General features: G+C 38.4%; 1 protein-coding gene across 2 annotated transcripts in view; it reads left to right on the plus strand.

Moving 5' to 3' along the window:
* The window catches only part of LOC124162749, a 45,597-nt gene that overhangs the window by 14,570 nt on the left and 11,805 nt on the right, over positions 1-19,222 (plus strand). The window contains exons 2-4 of one of the 2 annotated variants that reach the window (XM_046539383.1): positions 15,780-16,038; positions 18,362-18,496; positions 19,001-19,093. In XM_046539383.1, the coding sequence (XP_046395339.1) occupies positions 15,817-16,038; positions 18,362-18,496; positions 19,001-19,093 (450 nt within the window). In that variant the 5' untranslated portion in view covers positions 15,780-15,816. The remainder of the gene's footprint in view (positions 1-15,779; positions 16,039-18,361; positions 18,497-19,000; positions 19,094-19,222) is intronic. The other variant, XM_046539384.1, reaches the window with a different exon arrangement.

Consider the following 19,222-nt stretch of genomic DNA (forward strand, 5'->3'; position numbering starts at 1 on the left):
ATAGGCCTGATAGTTTACTAACAAAAAAAGCCGATCGAATAAATAAATTACTTTTGTGATATATGCAATGGCTCAACCTTGTAACACCACCACTGATTTCATACATCCCACTAGTCGCCAAATACTCCCTCCGAGAATAGCGCAATGATTGTAATTTCATATAATGCCCTATTACCATGGTACTACTAAAATAGGTAAGCCATTGCGCATGCCGGCGGTCGCGTGACGTCAGTCGTGACGTCAACCGGATTTCATTTCCAGCGTGCATCTTGAGAAGACTGCTGGATTTCGTGGCGAACAACTTTTGTTTATAGGAAATTGCACCCTAGGAACTGCGATGTCTTTTTGCTCGGTTTTTGGCTGCAGCAATAGCTATCGCAAATGCAAAGGAAGTGTGAAGTTTTTTCGTTTTCCCAAAGATTTGGAGAGAAGGAGAGTTTGGATCAACGCTTGCTGGAGACAGGATTTAGTGAACGCAGAAACAGGTAAGATATCAATGCAGATGGTTAAAAAACGATAAAATACCTTTTGTTTTCATAATAAAAATACTTTTATTTTTACCAATATTTTGTTTTCAAGTGTAGTAATTGTAAAATTCGGAACAAGAAGCATAGTATGGTGTTCAGTCATAACGTGGACCGGGTGATGCATGTACCGAAGAGATACATTTGTATCTCCCGTAGTATTGTAACTATTGCAGTATTTAATGTAACTATTCAGAGCATTCATAGCAAATATGAAGAATGCATCTTTTGCGCAGCTAATGCTTGAGGTGGGATTCCTCAAAAGATCATAAATTTAAGTTAATTTCCGGCAATTACATAACATTTAGCTATACCCAAGTGATTCATTTGTTTGCAAACAGAAGATTTCATAAAGTAAAATATTTCCCTTTGATATTTTTGCAGAATTTCATTTCTTTGATATCCTTTGATATTTTCCAGGAAAGCCCTTAAAAACCGATTGTTGCCTTTAAAATGCTTTTTTGCTTCTTTGGCTATTATCTGTTGTGCAAATTTATTTACTATGGTTTGGAAATTTACTACTATTTCATGTCTTTGACACTTAATTCTTATTTTCTGCCACGATAGTATTACATATTGTATGCAGAAGTTTTCATATTACTTTTCATCAAAAGGTAATTTGTTCAAAACTTTTGCTACGGACTAAATTTATTTTCCCTAATAGGGGGGGAGCAGCCGCCCCTCCCTGGGTAAGCACATGAGTCAATGCCTCCTTGTCCTCTCAGCCTTGTAGACAACCACAAAAATGATAAAATCAAATCACCTAGTACTTTCGGCTGGTTTCGACGTGTTCTACATGATTTTCAAGCTAGACTGCCAAATAAGCCAAAGTTCATTTTTATACTGCAAGGTGGGGAGGGGGAAGTAGGTAATTTGGAAGGATTTTCAACCTCGGCAAAGGCATTTCCTTCTCTCCGACCCCTGAGTGAGTCTCCTTGGTGACAATTTAGAAAAAATCTGAGATGTACCACCTCTGAGATTCAGAGAAAGAACTTATTCAATTATTTAAATGTGCCTTTGAAGACTTCCTCTGTGCATTCAAAGGGTTACCATATTCTTTAATGAATATTTTGTATGAATTACAGATACATTAAAAAATATGTAAAGTTGCTGAATTAGATATTCAGTAGGGAAGCAAACATTTCAATGTTCCTGTGTTGTCAGTATTTAGAATACCCTCAGATATATTTATCGCCTTAAATAGTCACCCCAGTCGTAGAGATCCATGACAGAGTAATGCCTGGAAGTCTGTTTCTAATTTGAATTAACAGCACAAAAACTAAAACCTAATTCAATGAGGTATGTTTTTGCCCAATAAATGTTTCTGCTCGTACACACATAGTCGTTCACTACATCCATTTAGTGTCCTTGTATGTACATAAGAATGAGTAATCACCTTGGCTGAAAATATAATTGCCACCTCTTATCAAAACTTGTGTTAATGGATGATTGCACAAACGGATGGATGATTCCAAAATCCAACATATGCGTAAATTATACAGATGACATCATGTCCACGCCGAGGAAACTTTCGAGCCAACATTTAAGTCAGTATTGTGAATAAATATTACCTGCAATGGAAGCAGAAATTAATTAATGACTAAATTAACGTACCTAGGAGTTTTTATACCATTCAAATTTTTATAAAATGTTCTTCATTTTTTATTAAATTGTGTTTCCTTAACAGAAACTAATACAACTAATTGACAGTCCTCTCGCACTGTTTACGAAATAACCCTTATTGATTCGTGTTTTTCTTAAACTTACATTTCTGCTATTTATGGTAGCTTTAGATAAGAGAGCTATTTCAGTTTCAGAAATAAAACTGTTTTAAAAAATTCTTCAGAATCTCTGAAACAATATTATATGTATCTGTAAACCTTTAAATGCCGAAATCTTGATGAAATTTCATGATTTTTGCTGTGAGAGTATATAAATTGAATCTGAAATTGGTCGAAGAAAGGCTCATTTTCATAGACTTTAATTGCTGTCATTTAATGGTTGATATAATTACGACAGATAATCCTTTCGATAATGGCGACGTTCAACGATTACCTCTTCTCACATATTTGGCGAAAACATAAAAGTTAACTTTAAACTCGGAAGATTGCCGTATATTACTCAGAAAGACAAACGTATGGTAATTTCCATTGTTATTAGGTTATTCCAAACGCCAATATGACTGTTTTATGGGTAAGTTTTAGAGAGATTCGCGTATGCTTCACGGCAGATTTTGAAGTGGCGCCGCCGTATGACTCCCAGATGACGTCATGCGCAGACCGGTCTCGTTTTCGTTCGCCGGAATGGCTTACCTATTTTAGTAGTACCATGCCCTATTACCTCAGTTTCGAAGATTTGGATTCATGTCTAGATAGCTTTGACCAACTTTTAAATCAAAGCTTCAACAAGCCTTTCATCTGAACTTCACGGTAACATTATTCATCCCTAACTGATAAAATAAGGATGAGATCCGCAGTAACATAACGGCAAAAAAATATGAAAGCAGGAGTAAATAGGAAGAGTCGGCATGTATTAAAGTAAAACACCTTGCAGGAATGAGGGGTTGAAAGAGGTTGCAGAAATAAGAATGTGCTACAAATTCAACCAAATTCACCCTGGCATTGAGAAAAATGCTTAAGTAAGGGATTAGCATTGAGTAACAGAAATAAGGAAAATTACCTTTCAACGAAAGACTAATTAGGATTAGTTAGGATTGCGAATTTATATTTTCACATGTGAGTATATTTGACAATTCGTTATGATTATGGTAGCAAATATGCTAATTTCCGTATCTTTATTACTATTGATGTTAGACCGAAGAAATTTTATGAATATGTTTATTAAAGCATTGTTCATGCTGCACCAATGAAATATATTCGCTTTTTATGCTCCCATTCGACACATATCGAATCTACGTTTTTGTAAAATATATCGAACTGCTATTACTTACCGAATATAACATCAACGGGGACAGTTGAACATTCTTCGGTTCTTTCTCCAATTCAAGTTTCATAACCGTATTAATATATTTATTGTAATCAATGCGTTTTGTTGTTATAAACCTTCCTTAGATATAAAATAATGACAGCATTGAGAGACATACATCGTCAGAGAAATCCGAACATTACTTCATTATTCGAGACATATTTATTCGGATAATCATTTCATTAGTCTCTGTTCGTTTATTTTCTAATAATGATGTATTTAATTTCATTAAGTCTGCTGTATTCAAACGTTAAAAATCAAAAATGGAGGTGATACAATCCTAAGGTAAGGGCTAAAATAAGAAAAATCGGCTACATTTCATAAGTTCATCTATCATACACTATATATTTTTCTACATTGCGTAAATCATTCATATCAAAACGGTTTCCCGAAGCATTGATCACCGTGGTTACTAAGAAGGTCTTAAGTATTGTTGACAGTGAATGAGCGTATTGCCCGCATATTTCACTCATTTAAACGATATTTGGGGTGTTTCTTTCGCTTTTTGAACCACTTATGGGCACATGACTCGGAAACATGTGACACAACTATGTTCCCACCCCCCCCCCCCCCTAATTACCGCTTGATGAATTCAAGCGCCCAATCGACTCGTCAGACTTCTCCCAAGGGATCAGAATAATTTCAGAAATCAATTTGGGTCACAACACTTGACAACAGTTGGCTGGAGATAACTGCATCACTTATTATACACACTCTAGGTGCAACTCCTCCTCAAGTCCGTAAAAATTAAGATAGCTCCGGGTAATCAAGGATATTCCCACTGACTGGCAGTCGGGAAAATATTGATAAGGACAAGGAAATGCAGTTAACCTTGAAAAAATATAGCATAAGCAGTCGGATATCAATATGTAAAATAAAAATAAAAACTAATCCATAAAAAATAAAATCCATTTCCTAAGTATTCAAAATGCAATGGAATGCTTAAAAATTAGATGGCCAGTCAAATTTTTGAAGTGTAGAGCTGTGAAATGTTACTTATGTTCCACAACTCATACTTTATAGCTAGGACATTTTTTAAATTCTCACAATTTTACAAAATAATTGGCCTGAGCATTGTGGATAGAAAATATAGAGCTATACAAAAAAATGTTTAATGATCCATTTATAAGTCAGACTACTCCTCATTGCCCCCTTACATACGATAAGTACGCGATAAACAGTATTATTGAAGGTAAATTGCCTCGCAGAAACACTGAGCTTCATTTGACTTGTGGAAGTAAAAGTTTCGATGTTTGTACAAGACTAGGGCACATAAAAATATGGTGCTATTTTTGAGCAGCTATTAGAGTGGGAAGATAACAAGCTGATATCCGCATTTAGGGCCCTAAAATTGCACGGTCTAATTCAAATGCCACGGTCAGGTTAGATGGAAGACAAAAGATTACGAAACGATAGAAAAACTGTAGGTCGGAATCAGAAAATAAAGAGAGAGCGGAAATGAGAAATGGAAGGTCTTTCAGATTAGAAAGTATGGTTGAAGAAAATTATGACGCTAGATGAACTTGAAGGCGATGAGCCCTCCGTGACCTTCATGCTAGTTTGCCACATTTATAAATGAGATGTCTGTTTGTCTGTCCGCTGTGTGTTTCCAAACGGCTGCACGGATTACGACTAAAGTTGGTACATTGGTGCAACTTATGCTCCCAAAGCCCGCAATGGTGCTTTCGGTTGCGTTCGAAACGTCTTTCGTATGGTTACCTCATTACAGTTTGTTACGTCACATCATACAACTTCTCTAGTTGAACATCCTGCCGAGTAGGCACACCTCTTGACACCCTCAAAGAGGAATCATTAAAATCCTATATGACCATGAAATCCAAGCTCAAAGTTTCCCACTTCTCAGAGTACTATCCTTCCGAGCAACGCCGGGTGGCCTGCTAGTCTCAGATAAAATTTCAAATAGGGTAGTTTCCTTCATCAAAGAAAACGAAAATTATTGATTGCGATTCGTTACCCACCATTATTGTATTCATAATATACAAATTATTTGGCTTTATAAATCCCAGTTTAAACGAATGACAATGGTCAATTCTTAACCGCATTTGAAAAAGGCCAGATTGGCGCCCATGCGATGCCACTCCACGTGACGTCACAACGACCTAGTTTCTACACGAGAGGATAGGAGTTTTACATCGTCTGGATTACCAATGCATGCATGTGGCACAGAGCTCAGGGAAACATCTCTTAATAATCACTCATTAAAATTACCTAAGCTCGGAAATTTTCCTTCGTTTGATAGAGGAATAATAATCCTTATTTAAGCCAAGCGCTACCTGCTAGCAGGGTACTCATCTATCTCCTAGCAGCCTGCGTCGTATCAGCGCTCAAGCCTCGCCCCAAAGTCACCTCACGCGCCGACAGGTGGAACCAGAAATACGTCACATGGACTTTTTCCCAGCATTCATACTTAGCCGTCGCGTTTTCGCGCGCTTGAAAATTTTCACTTTTCGTTTCATCACGAAAAATAGAATTCGTCATTCGAAAATCTAAGAGTGTGAAATGCGTATTCGAGGAGTAATTATTTTTCGATTTAGGGAGTAAAAAATTATAGGAAACCACCCTATTGCATGACACAGCAGCGTATCGGGTTTCTCGTAATAGGTAAAATTTATCAAAACTCAACATGCTTCATTCCATGCATATATGAGTTTGAATGCATTAATAAAATAGAATGATGGCCCGAATTCTCCATCATCCATTAGTAAATAAATCGGAGTTGATTTCCAATTTGATCTGTTTCGGTAATCTTCAAATACTATTACACGAAAGTGTGATCCCAAAATGTAAGCGAAAGGTATTGTGGTCTATTTTGTACCTTCCACTTAACTGAGAAGTTCAAATTATTATCATATAAAAATATTCTGCTATACTTATAATCAAAGCATAGGTCTTCAGCTTGTGAAAATCACAACGCTTCCAATTTTTAGTTTCTTAATAAAAATTTAGTGGAATTACCATGGAAATCACGAAAACGGGATACCTAGTGAAGTAGTCTACGCAGTCGCTCGGATAGCCAAAGGTCTGTAGTTTTCTTCATAGTACAGAAGGTTTTTTTCCCAACTGTGATTAAATTGCAGTTAAATATGTATTATAAATACCTATGAATCTTTGGCTATGAAGCTGCTCAAGATGTGGGCAACGGCTGCAAATATTTCAAACCTCTAAAAGACTCTAGCACTATTAAATAACCATAAGGCACACGTATCATATCATGGCTCTGAAAAAGCTTTTATAACATTTCTCGTTGATTCCGATACGCCTATGCACAAGTAGTTTGTAGACCACTGCAAAAGGTGCTGTTTGAAGAGGTTGCGTTGCCCATATATGGCGAATTGACACCAATTAGAGAATGGATTATGAGAAAAATAAATATTCATATCAAGGATACTAATGAGACCTAAATATTATAGCTGATAATTACACCTTATTTAGGAGTTAAAGAAGAAGAAATTTTCAAAAATTAAATGTTTCACGAGAGTGCGGGAAATAACAATGAGGCATAGGAATGGTAACAATAACCACCAATATCTTAATTTTATCACAAGGCAAACGTGATGGCATAAAAATATTACCGCTGAACAGAGCCTCGACTGACTTTTCCAAATATCTATTTGGAAGTACTATTTACGAATAGACGAGATGATTGTAAATATATTCTTCCAAGGAGAGGGTGAGGAAATGATGCATCACTGCACTCAAAAATAGTCAACTTTGTTAGGCAACAATGGATACTACCGTTTCAGCTTTATACAGCATCTTCAGGCCTGTGGATGTTGTAAAAAGCAAAACCTTTGAAACAAAAAAATGAAAGTTGAGCGTTATTTTTTCAGGATTTGCTAAGGTTAGTTCACTTCGAATAATATTGGGTTTACATTTTATATATTAAACTATTCATACTTGCAATAAAACGTAAATTATATTGCCAAATCTTAAAATCGCTAACGCTATTACAGCATTTACAACCTGAGCTTAGGCTACACTGGAAGTTCCTTCAACCAGTATTAATACGATGCTCATTTTCACTATTGAGCGTATTCAGTGGAAGGAAGAGTCTCGGAAATGCAGACAAGCGTGACCGTGAATCCGGGTGGCAAGCAAAAATACCTATTTAGCGCAAAATCCTCGTAACGAGTCTGCCATAGTGGAATCGCCAAAATGTGAACTTCTCATTTTCATATTAATTCCGAAATTGGTACAGAAAGATTTTAAAGTTATCAACCACGAACATTTAAATCAAACGATTATTCTAAAATATGCACACCTGAACATGTGAGTTCAATTAAGGTGCCTTTGAATACTCTATAATAAAATTACAATTGGGGTCAATATGTTATGAAATTATATCCTGCGTAAAAGTTTTTGCCGCCACTGTAATGTTGAGATCCGTGAAATTAGTGCGACTAAATAAAGCTAAAACCACGCGAAATCTGAGGCTTAAACAAAATAAGGCAAAATTGGTTACAATAACTAAAATCAGTTAAGAAAACTCTCCATATTCACGCTAACCGTGAGATATTTGAGCATGTAATTCGCCAAAAATCGATTTTTGTGCCAAAAATTCGCCACACCAATTCGCCAAAAATCGCCTTCACGTTCATTAATTTTACCTCACAATATGTATTTTATTAGTGCTAATATCTCTTATCCAAAGGCATAGTAAGAGCAAAGGATTACTCACTTGGCTAGTTATTTCACGCGAATATTGAATTTCATCCTCCCGTGCGAAAAGAGTTTTTCTCTCTAGAAAGAACACATCCCTGGATCAAATTCAAAAACTTGGGAAATTAAACAAACAACTGTAACATAGCTGCTGAACCAACGCTCATGTATCCAGCACGTTAACTCCAATTGGTAGTATCGAATATTCGTAGAAAGTATAGGTTAAATCAATCAAACATGGTAAATCTGTAGAATCAGTATCAAGAAACACGACAATCTGCTAATTCGGGAATGGCTAAAAAAAACACAAAATGAAGTTGTATACCATCTACTGGTCATATTTACACATATTATGACTTATTGGGATAGTAAAAGAAGAAATAAAGAGTTATAATTCTATTTCCTTTGTTTTATGATATGATATGGCTACATCTGAAAAGCTGACAATCGTGAGTTCCTTAAAAAATAATATTTTTTTAAACTCGAAAATATAAAAATTATTAATCCTGTAAGCAGAAAAAATTTGTCAAATTATATTAACCCCGCTACATTTTTGCTACCACCGCCACAGCGTCGGCAGTTTTGAAACGAATTAAGCGAAAGTTAAAGTCACGTTCACGCATCGCTTGTCATATCAAGAAGGCGTTTCGCGACCGATATTTGCCCTTTTTCCTTGTAATCTTGATGCAGTCAAGATTACAAGGAAAGACATAATCATCATTAGTCACCAATCCTAGATTGGTTTGATGCAGTCCTCCATTCTGCTCTCCTATTTGCTATCTTTTTCATAGTGATGTATTTATACCCTTTTATATATTTAATAACCTGACCTGCCCTACGTAACTCATTCGGAGCCGCCCTTTATCCTTCTACCTGTCCACCTATCCTGCGGTGATCGTTTTCATCAGGCCACCATACTTCATGATTTGGCCCACTAAGTTGTTTCTTCTTCTTCTTCTTCTCATGATTTTTAGAAGATCCCTCTTCTCCATTTTGTTTAAACAATATGGTATTCTCTCACGTAAAAATATATTCAATGAAAACGCAAAATATGCACCAGGAAAAGTTTTCGGTAGTACACTGGTCTATACTAGAATAAAAGTGTCTATTAAAACGCTTTTTTTCTCCTTTTGGCCAGTTTATACATTCGTCTGACGAAATGACAAGAGAGTCGCGTCGCGTCTCGACGGCTTAACTTTAGAGAACGACCACTTTCCCGAGCTCGGAGTTCATTCCGTGTGGCACGCGCACGTCCAGCCGTAAAAACATTAATGCGATGAGGACGCGTAGAAAGCTAAAGGCATTTCCTCGGTGAAACGGAAACTCAAATAAGAGGAAGGCTCCTTGGTCGACTGTGCGCGGACGCGGAATGTATTCCACGAAAGTTCTGGCCACGTGCAAATTGTTCCATACTGATAATACGCGGTCTAAAGCAAATATTCACTATAACATTATGTACGAGAAAATTCATTATTGAATAAACTAAAATAAAATTTTTTCATACATGACATCATTCTTTACTAAGAGTCAAAACTTTTTTCATCATGTCATTCCTCTGCGCTGAAAATAAAAATAAGAGTACGCAGCAAGGAATCGGGTTCATCTACATCTACATCTACATAATACCCCGCAAGCCGCCTAAAAGGCGTGTGGCAGGGGGTGTTAGGACACCAGCCGTTTACAGCTATTAAAAAAAAAAAAAAAAAAAAAGAAGTGCTCTAACGAGGTTGGGACAAGCGTTTATTAAAGTCCTTTATTGTTCGGGGGAAAAACGAATTCTTATATCTATCCGTTCGGCTAAAAATCTCTCTTAATTTATCGCTTCTGTCGGACCTGGAAATATAGTGTGGCTCTAAGATTATGTTCTCTGTGTCGCTCTTAAATATATCCATTCTTAATTGTTCAAGCAATCTAAGCCTAGCGCGCAGCCTCCGAGTCTCCAACGGCTCCCAGCCTAATTCGCTTAACATCTGGGTAACACTGTCAGTACGCCCGTAGCGGTTTTTGACGAAACGCGCAGCCTTCCTTTGTATCTTATTCAGCTCGCGGATTAAGTCTTTCTGCACTGGATCCCATACACTCGCTGCATATTCAAGGTGCGGTCGGACGAGAGCGAAATAGCACCTTTCTTTTACTTTCTCATCCGAAAATCTTCCCACAATACGCTTGACGAATCCTAATTTCTTCAGGGCTATGCCGCAAATATTCTTTATATGAGTTCCCCACGTGAGGTTCGAGGTTATCGTAACTCCCAGGTACTTCACTTCGTCTGTTGCCTTTATGTTAATGCCATCCACTGCATAAACATTGTTAGTGTTGGACGAATTCCGCAAAAAATGTACCGCCATGCATTTGCTCAGATTAAGTTCGAGTCCCCACTCTTGACTCCACAAATGAACGTTGTTTAGGTCAGATGATAGAATTTCATAGTCAGAGTGATCACTAATTTCGCGATAGATGACAGCGTCGTCAGCAAATAAACGTATTTTACTGCTAATGCGGGAGCACAGATCGTTAATGTATATAATGAACAACAGGGGGCCGATTACGCTTCCTTGTGGAACACCTGATGTAACTTTTACAACATCAGAGCTAATTCCGTCAAGAACTACTTTTTGTTTACGATCTCTGAGGAAGTCGCGTATCCAGTTTACAACTGTTTCGTTTAATCCGCATGACTGTAATTTGTATAAAAGTTTGTTGTGAGGTACAGTGTCGAAAGCTTTCTTAAAATCTAGAAATAGTGCGTCAACTTGTCTTTTCGATTCACCAGATTTTATAACGTCATGAAGAAAGAGCGCGAAAAGCGCGGGTTGATGTGGTGTGTCTTCCCACTCAGTAGTTCCAGGTTCATATACTGGCAGTGGCACAGATTTGACCGAGACTACCAGATCCTTCACGTACAACACACCGTCCGTTGCATTGGACGTCAAACCACGATCCCCTTGGCACCTTTCGTTAAGAGCAGGGTAATGTTGACGCCGGGTTTCTCTCCACCCTTCCCTTATGGCGCAAATAACCTCAGCTGTCGGTCCCCTCTTCCAATTACCATGCCTTAACAATAGTTTACGTAGCAAGAGATAATTTATCCTACGAATTGAATCCTGAATGAGCACGATTAATGTCAATCAGGCGCGTAGCAATGGCGCCATGTTCACAGTTAATGCTGCTAAAGCATTTTGACTTGAAGAACAGTTATGCAATACGCCAATAACTAATGGATACCATATACAATTTAAAAAAATATTTACAAACAATGCACACAAATTGAAAACATGGTTATATTTATATCAGCATTAATTAAATTGCAATTAGTGAAACATACATTGAAATTCATGAAAATGATTTTCTTAGGCCCACATGAGCGACATTTTCCTCTCAAGTTATTACATGCTCCTGAGGTTTTCTATCCATTATCTAAATTTCATTCATCAAAATTTTAAAGTAAAATTGTCCAGTGCCTAAGCCAACTCACAAAAAAATTGTACAGCAGGACAACCCATTTTGCTGTCAATTCCGTGAAGTAATAGCGGTGTATGTAATTTACCACTGCAAAAAATAAACGTGCATTCAGGTAAAAGTCGGCTACCGACGTTTGAACGTGAATTTTGAGTTTAAAAAAACAACCTCAATCCAGGCGGGGACTTTTTTTGCATAAGAAGGCTATCATAATTTAAAATAAGCACGGGAAACTAGAAAGCTAGATTTACATTTTTTATTGATGAAAATTGAATGTAGTTCGCTCAGTATGTTTCGATAGAGAATGTATCAGAAGAACCCACTCTCTGAATTAAGCGCGTCAGGATGAATTCAAAATAGGAGTAAGTCATGGAAAAGATGAATTACCGAGACAAAAATGGGATAGCCAATAAAATCCAAACAAAAAATATATGAATATTTCAAGATTTACACAAGTTGTTTTGCTAGCGATTTGCAGGGTTTAATTCTCGCAGAAAATGGATTATTCTGGCTAAGTAAACGCAATAATTTATTAAGGATATTAAGGTAAAGGGCGGCCTTTAGAAGTTTCATTCCATCAAGAGAAAAGAGGACCGAGGCCGGGCTCAAGGAGTTTCACTCATGAGGGCCGGGCCTCTGGAGTGCGTTGGTATCAAGTGGCATGTAATCAAAATCAAAGGAAAATCTATTGTTTTAATGAGTAAGTAACTTTTAAAATTAAACGGGTTCGTCGAGTCTGATATTGTTATCCTTATCACGAATAAAAATAATCTTAGCAATTCAATATGAGCTACGTCCGAGACTTTTCACCCTCACACCTCGGGCGGAGAAGGGCAGAGGAAGGAAAAAGGGAAAGGAAGAGCCGAGATGAGAGCCCCACTAATGCCTCCAGGGAGCATACTTCGTGGGTCATGATGTAATGGATTATATTTATCATTTCTCACCACCAATCATCTATCCTAGGATTGGTTAAATGGAGCGTTCCACTCTCTTCTTCTATCAGCCACACTTTTTACGCACCCGTAATTCTTTTGATTCGCCATTGCTATGAATAAATAAATAAATTAAACACGAAAACCTTACCTAGTTACACAGCCAGCGCATTGAGAATCCGAGATGCTGACTGATGGAAATAGGAGAGGATAGGAGTGAAAGGGAATGGATGGGGAAATCCCAACGCCGCAATTAGGGCGACGTATGCTACCACTAGCGAAAACATAATTTAATGTTTCTACGGAAAGGATATATTTTCCTATGGAGAAGAAAAATCTTACGATTTTCCGTGGATTTTCATTCCAACAGTTAGCATCTCAGATTCTCAATGCGCTGGCTATGTGACTAGATAAGGTTTTTGTGTTTAATATATTTTTTAATAATACATGCCAACAGCGAATCAAAAGAATTACGGGTGTGTAAAAAGTTTAGCTGATAGAAGGAGAGAGTGGAACGCTCCCTTTAACCAATCCTAGGATAGGTGATTGGCGGTATTGCATGATAAATATAATCCATTACATCATGACCCACGAAGACTATTAAAGATACATCTTAAAGTCATCGTCCAATATTATAAACAAGGAATATTACAGATTTAGGAATTTTGCACTGAAATGTTATTCATATGATTTTACATTTTCTTGGCGGATCTTATGTATGGAGCTTTCTATGGCTTCACCCCGGGTGATTGAGCTCATTTACTTACCAAGACCTACGGTTTGGCAGGCGAGGACTGTACCCCACGGTCACTGAGGCCGGCAATTAATGACAATAAGTGTGCCACCGTCTTCAGGGAACAAAACGACATTTTTCAACTCACGAGTTTTTTTAAACGTCTTGGGAATTTCGTCACACACTCTGAAGACGGTGGCTGACTTAGCCAAAGAAAAGATGGCATTAATAAGCCCAATTACCTGGTGTGAAGCCCGACAAATCTTCATAACTAGAAAAGTTATTTCACTCTCGTCAAAATAAACGTTATCTAAGGACAAAAACAACGAAACCTTCAAATAGGCATAGCCTCCTCAATCTCAAGGCATACCTATCATTATTTTTGGTCTTAATTTCATGTTTTCTGGTTAATATTATGTTAACAAACAACATCAGCGATTTCTGTGAATCATGCTTCGGTATGACGCTGTCATCTATCAGGAAGCGCTGTACGTTTAGTAATAGCGAAATTTCACTAAGCCAAGCGGGAGAAAATCAAACGTCGTTGTATTGTATTCAATACACCAGGACTGAGGAGAATAGCGCTGGGGAACAATTTTTAACACATTTTATGTTGACTTCAATTTGTTGATTTCATTTAGGGTAAAATAGGCATGCTGATTTCAAACTTGTAGTTATTTCTCCTCTACAATGTCAAATTTCCGCTACACCTTGTGTGATTGTGACCACTCTCTGCTAGATTGAGCGTCAATCTCAAGAGATACATATAAAATCATAGAAAAATATTTTTTGACAAAATCAGAAATTGAGGACACGACGCGACGGCTAAAAATCAACTTTAAAGTGAGAAAATGGAAGCAAGTCAATACGGATGCGTCTCTGTTATGTTAAATTCATGTAAAACCCAAGGCTATGACAGCCCTTGACAGCCATCCGCACCAGTGAATGAGAGCGGATGATAGCCCTGCGTAATACTTTTAATAACACTGCGGAACATTTTTTAACACATATTCTGCTGACTTCATGTTTTGAGCTGCTATAGGGTAAAATAAGCAAACTGATTCGGTAATTATTAGTTTGTTCTCTTCTACCACGTCAAGTTTTTTCGCTATTTCTTGTGTGATTGTGATCAGTCTCTGCTGGATTGAGCGTCTGTCACAAGATGAATCATTGCTCACCAATAGGGCAGTTTCCTTCGCCAAAGAAAACGAAAGGCATTGATTGCGATTCGTTACCCACCGTTAGTGTATTCATAATATACAAATTATTTGGTTTTAGAAATACCGGTTTAGACGAATGGCAATGGTCAATTTTAACCACATTTGAAAAAGTCCAGATTGGTGTCCATGCGATGCCACTCCACGTGACGTCACGGGGACCTAGATTCTATACGAGTAGATAGGAGTTTTACATCGTCTGAGATTACCAATGCATGCATGAGGCACAGAGCTCAGGGAAGCATCTCTTAATAATCACACATTAACGATACCTAAGTTCGGAAAGTTTCCTTCGTTTGATAGGGTATTAATAACCCTTATTTAAGCCAAGCGCTACCTGATAGCAGGGTACTCTGCTACCTGATAGCAGCCTCCATCGTAGCGGCGCTCATAGCCTCGCACCAAGGTGGCCTCACACAACGGCAGCCAGAACCAGAATGACGTAACACGGGCTTTCCCCAGCATTCCTACTTAGCCGTCGCGTTTTCGCGCGCTTGAAAATTTTCACTTTTCATTTAATCGCGAAAAATAGATATCGTCATTTAAAAATCTAAAAGTGTGAAATACGTACTCCAGGAGTAATAATCTTTCGATTTAGGCATAAAAAAAATAATATAAAACCACCCTATTGGCTAACATTAACTACATGCGACTGCTGTCGGGTAACTGACGCTGGGCGCGCCGTAGGAGACCAGCGACAGTTGCAGAGTTGCCTAGTTATGCAAGTGATACTATTGTGAGACGCAGGCGCGTAGTCCAAAATTTGCTTCGTGGGGAGCTTCATTGCTGCTTGGGTTGCATACACTGATATTTTTTTTGTAAATTACCACACATCGGTAAACCATTCATTCATCGGTAATCACTCTGTATATTCAGTAAGTAAGTTAAGATTTCCCTTTTAATTCTTCCATATGCAAATTTCTATGACATATGATACAAAAAGAGCTACATTATGGCTTAAAAAGTTGACGTGATGCATGAAAACTGAGGTTATTTTGTTATACAGAGGCCAAAAGTTAGTCAAAAACAAGCAAGTCGGATCTAACATAACAAATTGGTTGTTCCCCGGTGTTGGTTTACGGAAGTAATACCAAGCTGAAACGCGCAATATGGGAATCCCCCTAAACTGACTCAAGAGCACGTTTTTTCGCGTTTTTTTTCTCACTAACTCTCGCGGAGACGGTTGAGGGAAACCTAAGCTAGTCACGGTCCGTGGGTTGATCGATTCCCTCGTTTCCCGTATCGACAGGAGCCGTCGTTCGGCGAGAGAGAAGCGCGCGGACGCGATGGGTCGACGGCGGACGAGGGATCGTGCCCGGAGGCCGCGAGAGGAGGACCGGGAGTTGGACAGGAGGTCGCCCCCGCGGCGACTGGCCAGCTCGGTGCTCTTCCTCCCCGCAGCCGCCCTGCTAATCCTCTTCGTGGCGATGCTGCTGCCGCCTCAGATGGGGGCGCAACCGCTGCAGACGCCGGCCAACGCCGGGCCGCAGCAACACAGGCAGGCAAAGGTGAGTCCGGACAGAAGGGGGGACCACGGACGTGATGGTAAAATTTCAGTCAAAATCGATTTTTCATGCAATCGATTTTTACTCGAACTTTTCAACAAGAATCTAAAGTCGAACCAAAAGATGGTTTAATCGAAAAAAAAACGACCGTTCTTTATTTTAAATGCAGTTTGTATAAAAACATGTTTATTGTGCATTCGAAAAACACTCAAAATACACACTTAAGATGTAGAAATAAAATCCCAAAAATCTACTCTGAATACATGCTTGAATTACTAGCAGTAAAAATATACAAATTCACGCCAATTAATGTTTTGGGATCACCGATTGGAACCATCGGGCCTCACAAAAGAGAGATCAAACGAAATGGTCGAGATTGAAGTTGAAAAATCGAGCTTTGATCGAAACTCGACGATAAATGATCGATCTCGATTTCCTCGATCTTTGGTATTTAAAACTCGATGGTCGATTTTCCATTACTACACAGGTACGCCTCGTCGATATATACATAAATATCACCTAGAGAAAAATCCCTGGATTCTTCCGATAAGATCATGTTTCCTTTCTCTAGGAACAGTACGGGTTCGGGTTGGTGTGGTGGCTAGAGTGTTGGCTTCCCATGCCGAGGGCCCGGTTTCAATCGGGCCCTTCCCGTTCTTACCCATCCCGAGGTGCACGGTGCAAAAGTCTTGTATACCCAGCCTCAGAATTGTATCCTCGCGAGATACTGGACGGATATCGACTCATCTGTCGATAAATATCACGCCATATCATCCGATTAACAAAATAAACAACGCGCACGAAAAAATGTCAAAATAAATATTCTTCATTACTATCCCGAATGGATGCTGATACCCACAGAGAAATAAGATGAAAAATCATCTTCTGACTGCGTTTGTGCATCTAACATACACTCAAATATTAGAAAAGGTGGTGAATTTTATGCAATGATGAATTCTGTGAAGTTATTCCAATATTTCTTTAAGGAAAAATTATCTAATAGAAACCATACGAAGAACGTGATAAAAAAGCAGTAAAAACTAGTTTGTAAATATTTCCTGGTTTCTATCGCAGCCAACCCTAAGACGGCAATGCGGAATTCCCGCTCAACAAAACAAAAGCTCACTCAGAGTTTGGACTAACTAATTATTTATGATGAGAGAAAGCATATATATCCAACCACCGACTGAGGCATTGGTAAGCGGCATATGGATTGTATCGAAAGTGAAAATACAAATGGGTCACTCAACATTAAAAAAGAAATAGAATATTCATTAAATAATTCGGTATATGGAAGGAAAGGTGAATTTCGTAAAAAAAATTATTTTCCCCTTTCTGCCATCCTCTTATAAATAACAAAAACTAACGGGAAAATTACCGTCCAATTTTCCCGTTAGTTTTTGTTAGTGTTGAGTCGATGACGTCATTATAGTTCCGTTTCATTTGTTCATTCAGGGAGAACTTTTCATTCAGGGAAGGACTCGTTCACAAGAGTGTAAACAACAACGAACCACGAAAAGTCCATACACAAAGCCGAGAATTACCGGAGGCGCGACGACCCGCTATGCAATAGTTGGTGACGTCATTAACTGATCACCGGTATGGTTGCTGCCAACAATTTTTCGCCACAAATTGCCCGAGAAATAGCTGACGAATCGAAAAACTAAGAAAGTACGGGTCTCTGTTTTTTCAAACCCAATCACAATCGATAACGGGGGAAATGAGTGCTTGTGTGTGTGAGTGCTTGTGTGTGTGATTGTGGCAAAACTTGGAATCCTTAGCAGAGTCCCTACAGCTCTGCAAAGGAAAACAAGTTATAACCCAGATTACCTTAGCGAGGTCACTACAGCCCCGCAAAGGATACTTCTGGGTGATGTGAATGGCCAGTGGTGGTCCCTGGCGGGGAAGTAACATTTCCGTAAACCACCACAGAAGTGTGAGTGTGAAATAACCTGGCATCCTTAGGAGAGACCATCCAGCTCTAGGCAGGGTCCCAGGTTACAACCCCAGCGAGGTCCGACAGCCTTGCGCAGGTGTCCATTCAGGGGTGTGTACTTGTGTCTATGGTAGTCCCTGGCGTGGAAGTAATTCCCGTGAACTGCCATCGGAGGGCATTCTGGTGAAGTGTTATTTGTTTATTCCTCTGACGAGTGGTGTCAAATTTTTACATTTGAGAACCCCTTTCGAATCATCTACCAAAATCAATCGTCAATTTAAAAAAATGGTGAACAAGCCTAATACATATTTCAAAATTATGAGTTTAATCCAGAATAATGGCATCACGTGGTATTGTTTTATTTTCCATCGCCTCACTCCGTCGCCACAGCAACAGAGGATTGCTTCGCAGGCTCCGGCTGCGCGGAAACCGATCCTGGACGCCAGGGCGGCGTCACTGAGGCAAAGGCGCCAGTCCAAGCCACAGGAAGGCTTATGGCAGCTGTACTTTAGGCTAATGAGAGAGGTGAGAATTGTATAAAATTATGTATTGATCTCTATTTGACTTTAAACGAAAATGACATCCAGTGATTGAATTAGCTCAAAGTGTCGTTTTTAAGCCTCTAAAGATTGTATAACCATAAATGTCTTATATTGCAAAAAATAATTTCTGATTTAGCCATTTTTCATTAATTGAATTATTCCAATTCATTAATCTCTATGAACTTCATCACTCAATAGTATTTCACGTTCTTCAGATACATGCTTTTCAATCTCTTACAGAAAATGTATGCATCAAAGGAATACTTGAGACAAGAAGGTTATTGATTAAAACATTCATCACCATGTTTACATGAAGCGCTAAATTTATAAATAAAAAAAATAAACCATTTATAATTCATACACTGCTTGTATCAAAAATTAACCTCCATGAAACACGATTTATTTCCACTGCAAAATATTAGCTAATAAAGGCATAGCATAAAATACCATTCTCCATTACTTATGCCATATTTATTTCTAATTACAGGGCAACAACGACACAGTGAATGCCTTCCAACAAATCCGACAACTTTTCTCGAAGCTAATAGTACCAGATGGAGAATCAGAAAACCTGACAACGGTAGGTAAATGCACGATCCGGTTTGTGAAACGTACGAAGTCGTGAAGTATTTCTCAATTAAATAATCCTCCAAGGTCAGGCAACCAATTCTATATAAGCGAAAACTTCTTTAAGTATCTATGTCGTATG

Source organism: Ischnura elegans, chromosome 7 (genome assembly GCF_921293095.1).
Source record: "Ischnura elegans chromosome 7, ioIscEleg1.1, whole genome shotgun sequence".
Classification (NCBI taxonomy): Eukaryota; Metazoa; Arthropoda; class Insecta; order Odonata; family Coenagrionidae; genus Ischnura; species Ischnura elegans.